Source organism: Protopterus annectens, chromosome 11.part0 (genome assembly GCF_019279795.1).
Source record: "Protopterus annectens isolate FY-2018-M chromosome 11.part0, PAN1.0, whole genome shotgun sequence".
NCBI lineage: Eukaryota > Metazoa > Chordata > Ceratodontiformes > Protopteridae > Protopterus > Protopterus annectens.
This window is the reverse complement of record NC_056745.1, coordinates 237,735,976-237,756,617: the sequence shown is the minus strand read 5'-3', so window position 1 is coordinate 237,756,617 and position 20,642 is coordinate 237,735,976. Positions and strand designations below refer to the sequence as shown.

The 20,642-nt window shown below is 43.1% G+C and overlaps 1 protein-coding gene across 2 annotated transcripts in view; it reads right to left on the bottom strand.

Moving 5' to 3' along the window:
• ITPR2 (inositol 1,4,5-trisphosphate receptor type 2) overlaps nt 1-20,642 on the bottom strand; it is a 2,416,542-nt gene that overhangs the window by 540,923 nt on the left and 1,854,977 nt on the right. For both annotated transcript variants that reach the window (XM_044087657.1, XM_044087658.1), the window contains exon 42: nt 10,184-10,384. In XM_044087657.1, the coding sequence (XP_043943592.1) occupies nt 10,184-10,384 (201 nt within the window). The remainder of the gene's footprint in view (nt 1-10,183; nt 10,385-20,642) is intronic.

Sequence of the window (20,642 nt, the reverse complement as noted above, 5' to 3'; positions counted from 1 at the left end):
GAAGCTACTACATGATACAGCAAAATCCCAAAAAGGGAAGGCATCTCTGATCAGTACTAGCAAGAAACTACGATCCCTCATAAAATCATCTAAGGCCAGTTTCAAAAGAAAAACTGCACAAGATGCTAACGATAATCACAAGGCCTTCTTCAGTTATGTCAGGAACCTGGTTGGCAACTCCCAGATATGCTTTGAGTTAGTGCAAAATGACAAAAAATACACGGAACCCACATATATTGCCAACATCCTGGCAGACAGGTTCAGTGCAAACTTCTCCACCCCTCCCCCCCCAAAAGAGCAAATGTCTATCCCAACAGAGTGTAGCCTCCCTGACATCACAGATGCACAGATGAGAGCTGCCCTCTCCAAAGCAAAAGACACAGCATCAATGGGACTGGACGGTGTTCCAGGCTGCGTCTTACACGAGCTCCAAGAAGAACTAAACCCTCACATAAAGTAACTGTTCAATCTCAGCCTTACTACAGGACATGTACCCAAGGAATGGCGTACGGCAACAGTGATCCCACTCCACAAAGGTGGTGCCACAACAGACCCCGGAAACTATCGCCCTATAAGCCTGACTAGCCTGGTCTGCAAAGCTATGGAGCGTATCATCATGGAACTCATAAACAAAGACATTGGGAACTTCCAAATACTGGATCCTACCCAATTCGGCTTTGTTAAGAGCAGGTCTTGCCTCTTGAACCTGGTTGACTTCATTGAAACAGTCCCCAAGGCCATAGATGAAGGGAAGGTAGCCTACCTGGACCTCGCAAAAGCCTTCGACACAATACCCCACTCGGGCATCATAAATAAGCTCACCAGCTTAAATATCAACCCCTATGTCACAAGATGGGTTGTAAACTGGCTCAGGGATAGAACCCACATGGTCAGAATTGTAGGTGCCACGTCAGACTCTAAACCAGTTACAAGTGGCATCCCACAAGCCTCAGTCTTGGGACCTCTCTTGTTCGGTATGTATTTCTCTGAGGTACAGGCTAACACAGGAGTACTATGGCTGACCAAGTTCGCAGATGACTGCAAACTGGGTGCCATAACTGACTCGCCGACTGACACAAGCATCCTCCAAAAGGGTCTCATAGAGACGGATAACTGGTGCCAGAGCCATGGCCTAAAGCTAAATGCCAAAAAGTGCATAGTCATCCCCTTTGGGAAAAACAAAGTGCCCACAAATTACCACAAAGGTGGTAATCCATTAAGTACGGAAGAAGTAATTAGGGATTCGGGGACCCAAGTAGATAGCAATCTCTCCTTTGACAATCACATTGCCAAAGTGGTTAGAAAGACCTTCTACATAGCCTACCTTATCACGAAGGGGTTCACATCTAGATCAAGAGAGGTCATTGTGCCCCTCTACTCATCACACATCAGGCCCATAATTGAATACATTGCCCCATTTGGGATGTACCTTACCCCACACCTGCAACTGGAAAGACCCCAAAAGTACCTCACCAAGAGGATCAAGGGACTCAAACAGATGCCCTATGCAGTTAGGCTAAAGAAACTCCAGCTCTACTCAGTTGCTTACCGCCTACTCAGAGGCGATCTGTGCCTGATGTATAAAGCCATGTCCAAACCAGAATTAATGGACATGCTCCACCTCAGGAAATCCAAATCCCTTAGAGCTACATGCTCCAGGGACTTAAACCTCAGCACAGAAATAAATAGGACATGCTGGAGGGACAGATTCATATCCCACAGGTTCCCCTCACTCTGGAACAAAATCCCAATCCATGTTAGGCAGAGCCCCTCAATGACCGTCTTCAAGAGAAATCTTGACAAGTGGATGGGAGATCGTAGGTTTACCCCTGGGATCTCTTCTGTGTCCCTACTAGACAGAGGCACAGTAAACTAACCTTAACAGGGCTATCTTCTGTGACCTACTATACAGAGGCACAGTCAACTAATCTAAAAGGGTGGCAAAAGCCAAACACACTCTGGCTAGGCTTATATATGCCCTAGGGCAGATAGCCTAGTATCAACCTATGAACTTATGAACAATCTGTTGAATATGTTGCAATTCTTTGATACCCAGTATCCTATGCTTTTCTGCACCCTTTTTAAGTGGTTTATCTCTATCTACATGTCCCTGAATTCCAGCACTTGTTCTGAATCCACAACACCATTAAGATGTTTTTGTTTTCTGCATCTACATTACATACTATATTTCACAGATACCCCACTTTATTGTCTCCTTGCAACTGTCAACTCATTCTCCCTGGTTTCTGCCTATCCCAACTCTGTATCCTCTGAAAGACAGTCTTTGTCCTGCACAAGAACTTATTTGATTTTACTGCGTTTCTATCCTTTCCATCAGATTTATAGGTCATTACTAGGCATGTGGTCCCAGAGACCACTGAGGAGCCTAGCCTTGCTTCCCAGTTGCTCCAGCACAATGACTACTTAAGTGACTTGATCACTCTGTAGGCAAAGAAATGTTGAGGGGAATTAAACCCCAAACTACAAGAAACAGCTTCTCCACAGCCCACAGCCTTAATCTTCTGTGCTGTCAGACTGCTGCACCAAGTTCCCCAGGGTCCCCACCATCAATGTCTCACTTTATTTAATAGTCTCAGAATTCTCTGATTGCTTTATCCTTTTTTTCCCCTGGAAAACAGGGCCCATAAAGAATCCTTCTAATAAAATTAAGTACCATTTCCTGTTTCCAGTCCAGATCACTGTGCACGTTTCATCTTATTTCACTTACGATTGTTATCTTACTGTAAAATGTTCTGTTTATCATTCCCATCAATACTGTAGCGTGCGGCCCTTTTTAATGCCAATATTCCAGACATGGTCTAGCCACTCACTGGTGTGAACATTGGCTCTACATGACTGTCACTACTAAGTGACAACCCAACCATGTGTGCAAAAAATCTGAAAAAGGGCTTGTGGATGGATGTATTTTGTGAGAAAAAGGTTTATTAAACTGCAACAATATCCAGGCAGTGGACGTTTGTTAGAATCCCAGTGAGTTTTTTTTCCCAAAGTATGCAGATAAAGTAATTGTACCAATTAACCTTAGGTACCTAAATCATAGAGTCACCGCAGATGTCGGATTACTTAAAGGGGCACACTGGGTATAACTGGCATACGTAACCTCACTGCCTTGGGGCTGCTGGGCTACAATGCTCAGAAACCACAATTACCCAGCATTTTCATTATTCTTATCCAAGAGGAATATGCCCCTCATTGACCCCACAAAGGCTTTACGTTGAGAATATTTCTGTCATAATGTACTACAGCAAATCATAGCTGGTTACTGCACTATTAATCCGAAGGTCTTTATAAGCCTAGCCGTGTGTACCCAGTATAATACTAGAGAAACCCAACATAAAGGATCTTGCCGAAATTCAAAATCTTAGTTAGCAATGACTGCCCATATCTAAGGAGGGTCATAGGTGAAATCCCCGGCAGGAATTTACAGTTTCCCATCCAGTCATCCAGGCTATGCTTAAACAGGGTTACAGACAGGCTTTGTTTGATGTGAACTGGTAGCTTATTTCAGACAAGTGGCAACCTCTGAGAGACATGTCTCTCTCTCCAGCAGGTCCTACTTATGTTGCAGACCAGGTTAAGGTCCCTGGAATGGGTGATCCTTGTCCAATTTGATATGCGGATGTGCAAGAGTACCATTAGGTTTGGGTCCGAGATTGCTCTGTACGCCAGGCACAAGTCTCCTCTAAGTAGTCTGCACACTACTGAGTACAGTGACAGTGACTTCAGTCTGACAATGACTCTCTGAGGTCTCTCAAGTTGCTACAGGTGCCTATTAAGGTACATACAAAAGGCAGCATTGAATTCGATTACTGGCCTGATGATGACTGAGTACATGGGTGTTATGGCCTTTTTTGCTCTTGAGGCAATGCTTTTGCTAATGAGGTGTGCAATGTAAAATGCCTTCCTTAACACAGTATGCACACGGTGGTCAAAGTTTAGGCTACATTCAACTTGTGTTCCCAAGTCTGTCACTGCTGGGTTGTTACTTAGGGTATTCTTATTTATATGATAGTCTGCAGGATATTGTTTTTAATATGGGGGATGATAATGCATTTTTTTGACTTGGGTTTGAGTCCATCGCTTTAGCACCAGTCACTAGTTTGTGTAAGTCCCTCTTGAAGTACATTGACATTTTATTTTATTTTATTTATTTTAATTTTGTTTACCGGGAAGGTCCGACTGGACAAGGTCCATTTACAGCGGAGGCCCGGGGAGAAAAGCTCCAGTTACATTAGGATAACACATTACAGAAAATAAGCATCTAATACAATATGTAGGCAATATTATCTATTGAACAAGAAATTTCTAGACGGAAGTGAAAAAGAGTAGACATTTGCAATAATAAAAAAAAGCAATTTACGTATATACATTTAGTTAGCAAAGAGCACAGTCAGATTTTATTAGGTACATGTTTTCCATGTAAAATATTTTGAGGAAATATATTTATTGGGCATGAAAAGACAGATAGAAGTTGGTTGTAAAGGTAACAGATTGCGGTCTATGTGATACATGGACAGAGCCAAGAACTTGTGAGATGGGCCTTAAGTGAGTTTAGTGGTGCTAGCTGCAGAAGTCACAGATGGGGGGAGATTATTCCAAGTTTTGGCTATAGTGTGTGAAAAGAGAGATTTTCCTGCTGTATTATTTGCTGAGGTAATAGTGAGGAGTGACTTGTTGGTTGAGCGGAGTGGACGATTTGGAGTGTGGTGGGTCAGTAGATGCCTTAATGCAGGAATTTTATCAGGTTGTTTTAGGATGTTATATGATAGAACAAGTTGGTGATATAGTAGCAACTGTGGCAGTTCGAGCCATTGAAGTTGTCTGAGAGGTATGCAGTGATGGGTTCTAAATGGAGTGTTTTTGGCAAACTTGGCAATTCTGTTATAACAGGACTCAAGTTTGTCTAGGTCAGATTTCCTAATGTAAGTGAGAATTGGGGCTGCATACAGTAGTGTAGATAGGAGATGGGTTTGAGCTAGGGTGACTTTAGCTTGATTAGTTAGAAAGTTCTTTTGCCTGTATAAGGAACCCATTTTTTTGTGCACCTTGTTTATAGTTTGAGAGATGTGGATGTTGAAGTGGAGGTTGTTGTCTATTTCAATGCCAAGGAGCTTGGTGTGAGGGGAGGGAGAGATGATAGTACCATTGGCGGAGGAGATGGAGAAGACAGGAGTTGTTTTTGATTTGTTTGGGGAAAAAAGTAGCAGTTTGGTTTTGTTAGGATTTAGGATAAGTTGTATGTTAGTTATCCATCTTTCTACTGAGGTGAAGGACTCTTAGGTGAGGTGCTGTAGGGAGGTCAGGGATGGAGCTGAGCATATAAGGGTGGAATCATCTGCATACTGGATTAGTGAGGCATGCAGGCTACTTTTGTATAGGTTATTGGTAAATATTAAGAAGAGAAGAGGTCCTAGTATGGAGCCTTGGGGTACACCAATGGTGGTTGGGAGCAGAGATGATAAAGCTCCTTGCCACTGGACAGCTTGTTGTCGTTCTGATAGGTAGCTTTTAAACCAAGCAATAGTGTTTGGGGATTCAATGATTGCAACTAATTTTCAGCTATCAGCAAACTTAGTCAGCCACAGCCCCTCTGTTATGGACTGAACTTCTGAAAAGTATATTCCAAGTAATAGGGGGCCCAGCACTTACCCCTGTGGAATGCCACTGATGACAGGTCTTCTGGTTGAGGTAAAGTCCCCAACTTTGACTGTGCTTTGTTTGTGAGCCAGTTAACAACCCAACCGATGACATAAGGGTTGATATTCAACTGGGAGAGTTTATCAATGATGCACAAATGTGGGATTGTGCCAAAGGCCTTGGCTAAGTCAAGGTAGGCTGTATACACATATTTGCCTTCGTCTATGGCTCTGGTGATGTTTTTGAAGAAGTACTCAAGCTTTAGCAGGCATGACCTGCCTTTGACAAAACCAAACTTTGTCAGATCAAGGGTTTGGAGATCACCTATATCCTTATTTATAATGTCCATGATAATTTGCACCATGGCTTTACAGATAAGGCTGGTTAAGCTTAAGGGTCTGTAGTTCCCAGGGTCTGTTGCTGTATCCCCTTTATGAAGGGGGATGACTGTTGCTATTTTCCATTCAGCAGGGACAAAATCAGTAGTTAGGCTGTGGTTGAAGAGAGTACTTAATGGACTTGCTAACTCATGTTTTAGACCACTTGAAATGCAACCTGGGATGCCATCCAGTCCCATAGAGGTTGTGCTTTTGGCCTTGGGGAGAGCATTAATGACTTGTTCTTTGGAGATGCAAGGTGGGGGAGATGTAGAGGGAATGCATTGTGTAATGTTTGGAGGGGAAGGGGGTGTGAAATTTTGCCACATCTGTCAGCTAATAGGTTAGCTATTTTCCCAGGATCAATGTGCATGATGCCATACACAGTTAGTTCAGCACATGTCTGGATCCTAACTTTTAGGTTAGTTTGAATATAGGTGAAGAATGCCTTAAGGTTATCCTTAGCTATGGTTGCTGAATTTTTTCGAAATTGCCCTTAGAGGATTTCACAAGTTTTCTTATTTGTTTGTTCAAGCAAAGGAGGGTGTTCTTCCAGTGCTGGGACCTCTCTTTTTTATTCTTAGACAGCAAATTCTTCCTCTTGTTGTATAACTTATTAATTCTAGATGTCCACCTGGGAGGCTTGTTTTTTCTTGAAGATCTTGTTTTGATCCTGTCAAGTACAGCTGTGTCAATACATTTATATAAGTGTTTCTACAGGGCATTTGTGTATACCTTAGAATAGTTTTCAATGCCATCTGTGGGAACAGGAGCATGGAAATTATTTATGCCATCGTTAAGGAAGGTATAATTAGCTTTCATGAAATTTTTTAGCCTGATCTCACCTAAGAGGCGTTCAGGTGTTATAGCTACTTCAAATGTGACTGATTTGTGATCAGATGTAACCGGCCAAACTGAGAATATATGAGCCCCTTGTGGGGGTGCATACAATTTGTTCCAGGGCATTAGTGTTAACATAGTCCAGGAACCTTTGTCGAAGCATGTTGGTACTTGTATAATTTTTCCAGTCAATGGAGGGATAGTTAAAATCGCCCTTGATTAGAGTGTTTGATGTAATCTGGTTGACTCAAGCAAATCCCAATAAACAGTGAGGGTATCTTGGTTCACTGAAGAGGGCCTATAGCTAACAATGACTTGAAGGGGGAGGTCTTACCCACAGTTAGTTGATCTTGGAGTAACTTCATGTAGTTTTCTGTCTAACTAGTCTTGAGGTGTATTTATCTTTGATGAAGATAGAAACTTCTCCTGCTTTGGTTCTCACACATTCATTCTGTGGTCTGAAAGTGTGGAAGGCATTGTACAAGGCTGGGTACTCTCTGTGGCCCTGAACCAAGTTTCTGTGACTGCACAGATCTCAAAATCCTCCAGGGAAACAGGTGGTTCCAGGGAGTGCAGTTTCTGATTTAAACTACTAGCGTTTAGCAGCATGACCTTTAACTTACTTGTGATTGATATTTTCATGTCAGAAATGTTGTTCTTGAGACTTTCCTTAAAGAAGGCATTATGGGGGAGGCAAGTGCCTTAGCCAGTAACCGAAAACCTAGTGGTGAAAGGTCCATCTATGGCAAAGCCGCTTGGTCTATCAACTATGTCATCCCAGGCTGACAGAAACTAAGCCAATTGATGAAGTCAATCATTTTTTGTTTATATACTGAAATCATCCCAGGTAAGGGTAGAATGCTGCTCAAACCTATGGAAATACCTGCTTGAGACACATATTGATAGATGTCAATCATGTCTCTCTCCACATAGTCCAGTGAGGTATGTCCCAAGTAATTGACACCAACATGAACTATGATGGAGTCATAACGGTACTTGCTGAGAGACTTGAATGCATGTGTGATCTGATGGATCCTGGCACATGATAGACAGCTGACCATAACCTTCTCTTTGTCCAGCCTGGTGAGTGGGATATCTGTGTATCTCATAATGGAGTCACCTATGACTGAAAAATTTGGTTTAGATGTGCTTTGCCTTAGGGGCTTATTTAGTGAGACAGTGGTGCTTGTGTTGTTGCGTGTGCTGAACAGTGTAGATGGCGTATTAGGAGGAGCATGTTTGTGTTTGGAAGATCTCTGGTGTTTAGGTAGGTTTCTGGTGAGTACCTCTGCTTATAATGGTTTACGTGTTGAGTACATGGTTTGCGTAGGAGGTGTAGTATGTGAGCGGAGAACCTGTTCAGTGTCACTATTCTGTGCATAAAACAGCAAAGATTCTTAGTGTAGATGCATCTTTCACAAACTCTACTTGGGTGACTTAGGAGTACAGGGTTGTCAGTGTACATGAGACAGTTGCTACGCTGCCTCAGGATACCCATGTCAATCAGGCTGGTAGGAGAACTGGAGGGAAACTGATCATCCATAATGTTAGGTTAAATCCTATTTCCACAGTTGGGAGAGAGAAAATGGAGGGGTGTGATATAACTGGGTGCTCTATAAACCATTTATAGTAGTGGGTTTCTCTAAATGTTATTGAAGATTTGGTGGTTTGGGGATTGTTTAAAAGCACAATTTAAGGACTTCTTGTCCAGGAAACTGGCAGCTACTAAGGGAAAATTTACCTACTGAAGATATTGCATCTATAAGCAACAATGGTTACCCCCACTGTATGCGATAGTGCACTGAGGTGTGCTACTCGTAAACAGATGAATACAGCAGAGCAGTGGCTGATCACTTAACACTATGGAGCTGTGTTAAAACAGTGAGCAAACTGAATTAAACAATTTAACCACTAAAAAAGCTCATAATGGAACCCTGTGTCAGCAACCTTCAATCAGATGAGTCTTACCTGCACTCTCCTGCCACAAGGGTGCAGATGGCCCTCTTCAACAAAAGATTGCATAGTTTAGTGCTCAATTTAACAAACAGAACCAGATTCAGTAGGTCTGAATCTAGTCTAGGTCACAGCAGACAAAGTGCAACAAATCAGCAAGAAAAGCTTTAAAAATCAGCAATATAGCAAAAATACAGTCCAAAAGTACAAAATACAGTATAAAATTATACTTATGGTTGGAAGAATGCCAACATATTCCTTGGATTGCACAGATGAATACAGCTCAGCAGTGGCTGGTCACCTAATTCTGTGGAGCTGAAGTAAACTACTGAGCAAACTGAATTAAACAGTTTAACCAATAAAAAAGCTCAAAACTGAGCCCCGTGTCTAAGATGAGTCTTAACTGCACTCTTCTGTCACAAGGGTGCTGGGGGGGGCTGTCTCCAACAAATGTCTTTCAAACAGAAACAGATTCAGCAGGTCTGAATCGTGATTAATCTTAGAAGTCCTAGCACATTACCAGAAATGTAAATCTGAGCTAGCAATACAGAAGTTATTACATATCTGCACCCAATAAACTGCAATATTGCTTTAACAATAGTCAGTCGCACATGCATTAAGCATGAAGGAAAGCTGATCACCGGTCTCTTGGGTGCCAAGAGACAAGGAAACCACATAGCAAGCAAAGTGAAAAGCTGTTATGTAGCATCCTTTTATTTCAGCTCTGGGCTCGAAATCAACAGAAAATGTGGGGCTTCCCCATGACATATCCATCCCTACCACCACACATACATAGCAGGTTCCAGTACGCCTCACAACAGGTGACCAAAAACCAGTCACAGGGTCTTATTTAACTGTTGCTTAACTGGAAAGTCAATAATAATACTAGAAACAAGACATAATCAAGTAGAAAAAAGGACAGAAGAAAAAAGACTGGACAATACAGCAGCAGCTTTTGATTGTAATTTTTATAATCCTTAAAATTTAAGGAGGGCAGGCAATGTTTCAGCATGAGTCTTCAACTGCAGAATACTGAAGTAAACAATGTAAACTGAACACAGGGAAAAGCTAATTAATAGCTGACATGACCTTATAACACTGCTGTAGTTTACTCTGCATTTCATGAATTTATGCATGCAGAGCTCTTTGTTTGCAAAGGCTGCTTATGCCTATTTGCAACCAGTTACTTTAACCCTCAGTTATTGTTTTTCTTGACATTTCCTTCCAAGCTGCAAGCAGATATTAGCCAATCCCATATCCAATACATTTCAAATGAAAGGGGGGCTTACTTAGGTAGAAATAAATTAAACAAACTTTACTGCTGAGATGCAGAACAAGTTGTGTCAAAAAATTACCTGGTTTTCATGACATGGACCTTGGCAGTACTCTGTCAAACTCTCCAATGTCTGGTTGATAAGTGATACATTCCTCTCATTTATATAGAGTCCCAGCAGGCCAAGACCTCCTGTAGTGCTGCCACAAATGCAGTCCAGGAACTGAAGGGTTTCACACACTAAGTTGTAGTTTGTTTTGTTGTTCTGGTTCCGCAGGAAATGCTAAAAAAAAAAGAGAAAGAGAGAGAAGAAATCCAGGAGCGTTAAGGCATATCAAACAAAATCAGCACCAGAAAAAAGCAAGTCAGTAACAGTCCTACAAAATGTTTGCTACAGCACCTTAACTATTAAATTAGCAAGTATTCATTGTCAGCAGTGATTCATACCTCCTTCATACTAGCTAGTTCTGCCTTCCTTTGTAAAGTTTAACTATGAGTTCTCGGATACAACTCAGTGGGTACTAGGTATACCACTGCTGCTCAGATCTTGGAGGTTTCGATCTCTCATTAAAAGTCTTAAACATGTTTGGACTTTATATTCACCTCAATTTAAGTGACAATTAAGTCTTTACATTCAAAGAAGCTAGCACTTGCAGGAATCTGAGGAGGAGGAAATAAAAGAAAAAAAATGACATATGCTGCAGTCCAACAGCACGTGATGTGAAATTCAAATGCTGAAGCTAATACCATGAACTAATATAACAGTTCATTTTTGTTAAATGACAAATGAAAAGAGAAAGACGGCCATGTCTTTGTGTATGTATAAATAAAACATACAGTGTAATGAAAAGCCTCTGAATCCCTACAAAACCATATAATATAGACCACGTGAATGGCAAACATACTGTACAATCACTTAACCATAAACATACTAGATACATTTTAGTCTAATACTAAAATGCTTACTGAATCTATAACTAGGTATGTATATAAGTTAAGAAAGTTATTTTAAGACCGAACCAACGGTGGGATATTATAGCACATGCTGAGGAAAGAATGCATACATCCGGATAGTTTAAGCTTAGCCAAATTTATTTTACATAAGAATAGCACTAGCAATTGCCAAAGGCCAAAAAGCGCTTTCAGCTATAGGCCTTCCTCAGTTCATACGAACTATTGATGGTCATTATGGTTTTGTTGACCTGTAGGTCGATTTGAGATTGTTGTCTATGATAACCCCTAGAAGTTTGGTGTGCTGATCTGGGGAGATAGTGGTACCATTGTTAGAAGTGACAGAGAATGAAAGTGTGGCAGATCTATTAGTAGGGGTGAAGAGTAGAAGTTTAGTTTTATTGGTTGGCGAGCCAATTTTCTATGGTGTTAAATATATTTTAGGTTAGGATTTGCAGTTCGGGTGAGGAGGTGGTTGAGCAGATCAAAGTGGAATCTTCTGCATATTGAATGCAGGTAGCTTTAGGGATAGCAGTGTGAAGGTTGTTGATAAAAATAGCGAAGAGTAGTGGGCCTAGTATGGAGCCTTGAGGGACACTAAGTGTGAGAGGTAGCTGGCTGGAGAGTTTGCCCTGCCAGAGTATCGCCTGTTTTCTACCAGTCAGGTAGGACTGGAACCACTGGACTGCATGCTTATTGAGGGAAATAGATTTTAGAGAAAGAATGAGATGCACTTGCATCCTGCAGGACCGTGTTTAGATGGATTATTGGTCAATAAATCAGGTTAGTTGATCAGTGGTCTGATGAGCAGCAGACATAATGTTAAAACATTATGCCAGAACAGATACAACTTATATGACAATGATTTAATATTCAGAGACATTTTCATCAATTTATAGATAAAATAAAGGTAACGGGTGGAGGCAGTCAAGGAGACTAGGGGCTGGCAAGACTGCAGTGGCAAAGCCTGCCCTGGATTTGGAGAAGATAGGCAAGTGGTAATGCTTGGTGAAAGTGTGAACAGCTGTCCAGGTGGCATCCTCCAGGATGTCCCTGCTGGGGACTCCTGTGAGGAAAGCTGTAGAGGTGGAGGCTGCTCTGGTGGAGTGAGTCCTGACACCCTTAGGGGGAGGTTTTCCATGTTGCTTGTAACAGAAATGGATGCAGTGTGCTAGCCATTTGGAAATTCTTTGTTTGGAGATGGCTTTGCCCTCTACTCCTGCAGCAAAGCTAACCAGTACTTGATTAGATTTTCTGAATGATTTAGTCCTGTCTAGATAGAATCTAAGCTGGCTGTGCACATCTAGAGAGTGCAGGATCCATTCCCCCCTTGTTTTGTGGGTTATGGAAAAAGGTGGGCAAATGAATGGATTGGTTGAGAGCCACACTGGACACCACTTTGGGCATGAAGGATGGGTTAGTCCTGAGGGAAACCCTGTCAGCATGGAAGATGATGAGGGGCTCTTCTGGGTGAAGTGATGGCCAGAAGAAAAGCTGTCTTCCAGAAGAGAAATTTTAACTCTGCTGAAGATGCTGGTTCAAAGGGGGGGGGGGGGTGAGCTTTTCCAACACAAAGTTAAGGTCCCAAGCTGGGGCAGGTGCTCCTCTGGGTGGCCTAAAGTTGTTAGCCCCTCTTAGGAATTGTTTGATCAGAGGGTGTGAGAAAAGGGGCTGCTTGGTGTGGAAATGAGGAGAGATAGCAGAGGCATAAATCTTAATAGAGGAAAAAGAGAGACCACTGTGTAGCAGGTTAGCTAGGTAATCCAGGATGAGAGGTAGGGAGGGCTGTGCTGTATTGGCTCCCTTAGCCTGAATCCAGGTGCAGAACCTTTTCCATTTGTCAGCATAAGACTTTCTAGGGTTAGGGCATTTGGCCTCAATTATAACATCTAGAACCAGTTTACTGAGGTTGGCAGATTGATCAGTGGTAAGGGAATAAGCCAGGCTGCCAAATTGAGAGTCTGCAATTGGGGGTGCATGAATTCTCCTTCCCTCTGGGTCAGGAGGGTTGGGGTCTGAGTGAGATGCCATGGTGGCAGTGGGGACAGGCTGTGCAGCAGTGGGTACCAGTGCTGGTGAGGCCAGTCTGTAGCAATAAGAATTGTCCTTGGTTTTTCCTCCCTTATTTTGAGCAGTAACCTTGTGATGAGAGGTAGTGGAGGAAATGCATAGACTGATAGATTGACCTACAGGAAGGATATGACATCCACTTTCCAAGCCATGCAGTGATGCTCCCTGGTGCAGAACTTGCTAAGCTATTTGGTGTGGGAGGCAAAGAGGTCGACCTTCAGGGTACCCCATTTCTGAGTTATTAGGGTGAAGGTTCTTTTTTCTAGCTGCCACTCATGTGGGTCCAGAAGAGTTCTGCTTAAGTGGTCTGCCAGAGAGTTTAGAGAACATGGCAGAAACTGTGCAAACAGGTGGAGTTGCATGGCAGAGGCTGTGTGCCAAAGGATCATGACCAGGCTGCATAGAGGGTAGTAGTGAGTCCCTCCCTGCTTGTTGATATACTACATCACAGTGGTGTTGTCTGTTTTGATCAGAGAGTCGCTGGGGAGAGAAGGGGCCTTAGTTAGTGCAAAATAGCACAAAATATACTTAACCTACTGATATTGCCAACATCCTGGCAGATAGATTCAGTGCAAACTTCACCTCCCTCTCACCTTCAAAAGGGCCCACAACAATACCGGAAAAGTGTAGTGTCCCAGAAATCACAGAAGCACAGGTGAAAACAGCCTTTTCAAAAGCCAAAACCACAGCATCAATGGGGCCAGATGGTGTTCCAGGCTGCATCTTGCACGGTCTACAGCACGAAATAACCCCCCCCCCAAACACGCTGTTCAACCTCAGCCTCTCCACAGGCTACGTGCCCATAGAATGGTGCACAGCAACGGTTATTACGCTCCATAAAGGAAGGGCCACAACTGACCCTGGTAACTATCGCCCCATAAGCCTGACTAGCCTGGTCTGCAAGGCTATGGAGCGCATCATCATGGAACTCATTAACAAAGACATTGGGAACCTCCAAACACTTGACCCGACCCAGTTCGGCTTTGTTAAGGGTAGATCATGCCTGGTAAACCTGGCTGACTTCTTCGAAACAGTCACCAAGGCCATAGACAAGGGAAAGGTGGTTCACACAGCCTACCTTGATCTCACCAAGGCGTTCGACACCATTCCTCACTCAGGTTTTATAGAAAAACTCACCAGCCTGAATATAAACCCCTACGTCACAAGATGGGTTGCCAACTGGCTTACAGACAGAACTCACACGGTAAGAATAGTGGGCTCCAGGTCCGACTTAAAACCAGTCACAAGTGGTGTCCTGCAAGGCTCGGATCTGGGATCCCTAATGTTCAGCATATATTTCTCAAAAGTACAGGCAAACACAGGAGGACTATGGTTAACCAAGTTCGCCGATGACTGCAAACTGGGAGCCATAATTGACTCTCCGGCTGATACGGACCTCCTTCAAAAAGGCCTTACTGAGACAGACACCTGGTGTCAAAGTCATGGCCTTAAGCTAAATGCCAAAAAATGCATAGTCATCCCGTTTGGGAAAAACAAAACACCCATGAATTACCACATAGGCGGCAGCCCCCTTAATACAGAAGAGGTAATAAGAGATCTGGGGACCCAGGTAGATAGTAATCTCTCCTTTGACAATCATATTGCCAAAGTAGTTAGGAAATCCTTCTATGTGGCCCATCTAATTACTAAGGGGTTCGCATCCACAAATAAAGAGGTCATAGTGCCCCTCTACTAGTCACTCATCAGACCCATCATAGAGTACAATGCCCCATTTAGGATGTACCTCACAAGACACTTCCAACAGCTGGAAAGACCACAAAAGCACCTCAGCAAGAGGATTACTGGCCTCAAACATATGTCCTATGCAGCCCGACTGAAAAAACTCTAGCTGTACTCAGTGGCATATCACTTACTCAGAGGTGATCTCTGCCTGACTTACAAAGCCATGTCCAACTCAGAATTGATGGACATGCTCCACCTAAAGAAATCCAAGTCACTGCGAGCCACGCACTCTAGTGAGCTAAACCTCTCCACAACAATAAATAGAACATGCTGGAGGGATTGATTCCTGTCACAGAGACTCCCCATGCTTTGGAACAAAATTCTTAACTACATTAGGCAGAGCCCCTCACTAACACTCTTCAAGAGAAGCCTTGACGAGTGGATGGGTAACAGAAAATACACCCCTGGGATCACTTCATTGGCTCTGCTTGACAGAGGCTCAGTTAATTAGTCAATGGGGTGGTGAAAGCCGACACACTATGGCTAGGCTTAAAAATCCCCTTGGGCAGATAGCCTAGTACCTACCTATGAACCTAAAGCTGTCAATGCATGCTGGATGGCTAACATCACTTTTTGGTTGATGTGCAGATGGATTTGCTGTGGGTTCCATTGGCCCTGTATGCACCTGCCATCCAGGTGTGCACCCCAGGCATAGTCTGTGGTGAGGGTTTGGGCAGTGGGGGGTAGTGAGAAAGGTAGTCCCTTGTTGTGGGAGCATGCTGCTGCCCACCAAAGAAAATCTTTCTTTAGGCAAGGTATCATTGGTATAAGAGTTTCCAGGTTTTGAGAGTGCTGACACCGAATGCTTTTTAGGTACCACTGAAGTTTCCTCATATGCAGTCTAGCATATGGAATGAGTAGAATGCAAGAGGCCATGAACCCCAGAGCTTGCAGGATTTTTCTTGCAGATAACTGGGGTCTGGTGGCTAGCTGAGAGAAGTAGGCTGTCAGGTAAGCTTGCTTTTCTGGTGTAAAGAATGCCATCTAGGATGCTGTGTCCAGGCTTGCTCCTAGGAATATAATCCTTTGGGTGGGTACTAGTTTGGATTTCTTTTTGTTGATAGTATACCCTAGGGAGGTCAGTAGGGACTTTACAAAGGCCAGGTGCTTGAGCAGCTTTTCCTGACTGTCTGCCTGAATCAGACAGTCGTCTAAGTATGGGTAAATTTGAATATTCATTTGTCTGCAGAAAGCAATGGCGGGAGCCAGACATTTTGTGAAAACTCTGGGAGCAGTAGATAAGCCAAAGGGAACTGCAGAGAACTGAAAGTGCAGAGATCCTTCCCTGAAACATAGATATTTCCGGCATAATTCCCTGCTAGGAATGTGGAGGTAGGCCTCTTTCAGGTCTAGGGTGGCTAGCCAAGCATCCTTGGAGAGCATGGGTAGCAGTTGCTGGAGGGTGAGCATTGTGAATTTTGGTATCACCAGGAAGGTGTTTAGAATGGATAGGTGCCCTCTTTTCTGGGTACCAGAAAAAGTTTGGAGTAGAAACCTTGGCCTATCTGTTCTGCAGGAACGTGCTCTATTGCCCTCATAGAAAGCAGGAAAAGGACTTGCTTTTTCGTCTTTGCCCACTGGTTTGGAGGTAGAGCTGGGAACCCTTTTGGGATTGTAAGAGAGTGGAAAGAAAATTTGTTTCCCTGGGACACTATGTTGAGGACCCATTGGTTGTTGGTAATGGTGGCCCAGGTGCTTGCATGAAAGAAGAGTTTTCCTCCTAGGGGTAAGTGAAGTTGAGCAGAGGGAGAGGGTGGTGGAGGAGAGTCATTGTGAGTTCTTACCTTGACGGGGTGGCTTAGAACTCCCTGGTTTTGAAGTGTAGGAATTCCAATGTTTTGATCTCTGCATTCCCTATTGCTGCTGTCTGTGGGGGGGGGGGGGGGGGGTCTGCTTCCACGGAGTCTGGACTGAACCGATTTGGTGGGAGCAGGAAAGGACCAGTGCTTGGAGAGGCAATGCCTGCTGAACCTTGGTGGCTAGACCTGTAGGAAATCCTTAACTGTCTGTATAGATTTAGCATTTTCTTCCATCTTTTTTAAGACCTTTATCTGCCTTAGTGCCAAATAAGTTGTCTTTGTGCAAGGGTGCATACAATAATATAGATTTAACATGGTCTGGCAAAGGCTGTTCCTTAAGCCATGCATGCCTTCTAATGACAGAACCGGTGACTGCTGCTCTGCAAGAAGCTTCTAGGGCGTCAAAACCACAGTGTAAGGTGTGCTTAGTCACTTGACTTGCAGAATGCGTTAACTCTTGTAACTCTTTAGATTCTGCACAAGCAGGAAAGGAAGACGCTTTTTGTTTGAGCAGTTCCATGGTATGTTGCTGAAATTTTAGCATATGGAACTGGCAATTTAGTGCTCTGATAGCAAGAGTAGCAGAGGTGTATACTTCTTTACCCAATCTGTCTAGTGCTCAGGAATCCCTATCTGAGGGGGGTGGGATTCTTAGCAGAGGCTGCTTTAAATCCTTTAGGCCCTTGAGAAATTACCTCAGTGTCAGCAGTAGGATTTTTTAAAATAAATTTGTGGGAGTCAGGGACTCTGTAATACCTGTCAGGTTTTCTGGGTGCAAGAGGGAGGGTGTCAGGAGTCAAATTGGATTCCAGGAAAACATTGTCCACAACATCCAGGACTGGGGGAATGGCCAGGGGTCTATGCTGTGGAAGATCTAAGAATTCTCTATGGCTCTTTTGAGACTGAGGGTAGTCCTGACATTCCCATTGGAAATGCTCCCTTAAGGTATGAAGGGTTTCCCTAAAGGAAAAATCCTTGGGTGGAAAGGCTGAAGGAATGGAATCCTCTGCATCAGAATCATCATAAGCAGAAAGGGGTTGCTTGTCTTCATATTCAGATGCGATAGAGTCATCAGACTCCTGTTCAGATAAAACTACTCGGGACAGATCTCTCTTACTTTTGGAAGGGGTAGCCTGGCTTCCCCTGATCAGCATGATAAGGTGTTCCGCCATTTTAAGCATTTGTGACTGAGGAAAGGAAGCAGTGGCCTGAGACTGGGTCATCAGTTTCTTGGGTGTGGTTTGTACCCTGGGCCTTAGAAACTCAATAGTTTTCAAAAGAACAGTAGACAAGAAAGAAGTCATCTGTTTGTGTCGAGGATTGGTAGTGCAAAGTACTTCCTTGGAAGCCAGTGCCTGCTCAGCAGCTCCGGACCCATCCAAGGGAAAGAAAACTGCAGGATCCTTAGTCAAAGTAGATTTTTCTGGCATACTGGACTCCGAAAGGGTCTCAGTAGCGGCCTGTGAATCCACAGAAGCGGGCATCAGGGGCTGCGAAAGCACCTCACTGAGGATCGGAGAACTGATGACTAGCTTAACGGAAGCATCATCGGTATGTTTGGACTTGTGCGGTCTGTCTCTGTCTTTATCCTTACGTTTTTTTTCAGAAGATCTGCTGTCGGATGGCTTACCAAAGTCATATTGGGATTCAAGGACTGTAAGCGAAAATATCTAGATACAATAAGGGCCCAAAAATGTATATTTCTGGCATTGAACAAAGCACAAAAGTGACAGCGGGGGATGTTGTGGTCTGGGCCTAAGCAAGTGACGCATTAAGAATGAAAGTCTCATTGTGGTATTTGCTTTCCACAGTTGAGACAATTGCTAACTTTTTTCTGACATTGGTTAGTGTAAGAAAAAAGGATCCCCAATGGGGTACTTAGCTTTAGAAGACTTCAGCTTCAATTCGGAAGACGAAACTCAGGTAGCGGCCGACAGGCACTCGTGCGAACTGCTGCTTCTAATTCGTGCTCCACTGCAAGAAAGACTGATGTAATGGCATTGGCTGCCTTACTTTATACTACTGATGACCTGACATCAGTCCTGAAGCGACAGCAACCGACGGAAAAATACTAAGCCTCTGCTATTCGGGCCGGCCGAGGGCTACCTTGGCAGGGATGACCCAAATATGATGACTGCAACAGTGAAACACGAAGAACATCTAATTCACTGACATGTAATCATACAAAATTAGACACATAAAACAATCACATCCAGGTTGCTGTGTATTTTACACTAGGTCTGTAAACATGACCTGATCATGTAACATAACAGTCAGAATTGGATCTAGAAATGGGGACTGTTTTCAAGGAATGTTCGACTTTGGGGGGGCAACTGGGACATCATAAGGAACGGTAATGGATACTGAGACATGTTCTTCGGTATGAACATTGTCAGGGTTGCTCTGAGATCTTGAGTCTGTATCACAGGTACAATGCTGTGATATAATTTCTGACATGGGAAGATGATGCCTGCAATTTCTCCTGTATTCTATACCCTGAGATTCCACCAAGTAGGATCTCTGCTCGGCACATATTCCTCTCACTTGACCAATTCGATCAAAGCCTTTCATCATTTGCATCCTCACTGGCTTTCCTTCTTTTAATAGACAAAGAAATCTGCTCATTTTATCATTGCTAGACTTATGAGAAGAAGACCTCTTAAAAAGTTGGGCTTTGATTGTTCTGTTTTTTTTTTTTGTTTGTTTTTTTTAAGCATTAGGCACCAACAAACTAGAACTAACAGGCAAAGATGTTCTGGTTTGCCTATATAGAAGTCTCTGAGCAGGTGAACCAAGTAGGTTTTCACAGGTTATATTTCTGAGATTAAGTAAATTCAAGAAGATATTGGTAATGACACACTTTGACCTGTCTAGTAATTGCTTTGCACTCTGTACTGCATGTTCAGCAAGGCTGTTTGACTGTGGGTATTCAGGGGTAGTAACATGGATAAAGTCCCACTCTTTTGCAAATCTCTGAACAATTGACTGGTAAACAGAGAACTGTTGTCAGAAATAACTTTGTGTGGACTACCATGGACTGAGAAATGATGTTTCATCTTAGTAAAAGCACTGGACATTAGGTTAGGCAAATCAATCTCAAACCAGTTGGAAGAGTCTACCAACACTAACTAATGCTGACTGTTCCACTCAAATATGTCAATTGCTACTGTTGATCAAGGTAGTTCAGGAATTTGGCTTAGCTGAAGTGGCTCTTTCTGCAAATGTGGCTTAGTACTGTTGCACACTGAACAAGAAGAAAGCACTTTATCAATGTCTTTCAATAGAGAAGGTGTAAATACTAGTCCTCCCACTCCTTCTTTTGGTAGAATAGGAACATGGGAGGCCACAATGCAAAATCTGAATACATTCACACTGTAAGGAAGTAGGAAGAATAACTTTTGGACCTTTGAAAATGATACCATCTTCCATCAGCATCTCATCTCTGTATGGAAAATAAGGTTGTACTTCTGGCGGTACAGAGAATTGCTTTGATGGCCATCCTACACTGATGAAGTGGTTGAACTTTTGCAAAACTGGATCAGTCTTTGTATGATCTCTAAGCTCATCAAGTGTCATGGTAGAAAAATTACGCACGTCCATGACATCAAAGTCAAAATTTTCTGCATCTAGCTGTTTTGTGATATTTCTGGGTGATCTGGATAAGCTGTCAGCCAGATAAAGTTTACCTTTTGTATACACCATTTTGAAATTATACTTTTGCAATTTGAGCATCATTCTTTGTAGTCTTGCTGGAGCTGAATGCATAGAGTTCTTTAAAATAGTGACTAGAGGTTGATGGTCAGTTTCTATTTGGATGGCTCGGCCATAAATATAATCATGGAACTTCGAACATGCAAACACAACTGCCAGAAGTTCCTTCTCAATTTGACCATACTGCATTTCAGTGTGGGTAAGAGTTCTAGATGCATAGGCAACTGATCTGCCTCTTGAAGAATAACTGCAACAAGACCGAACTTT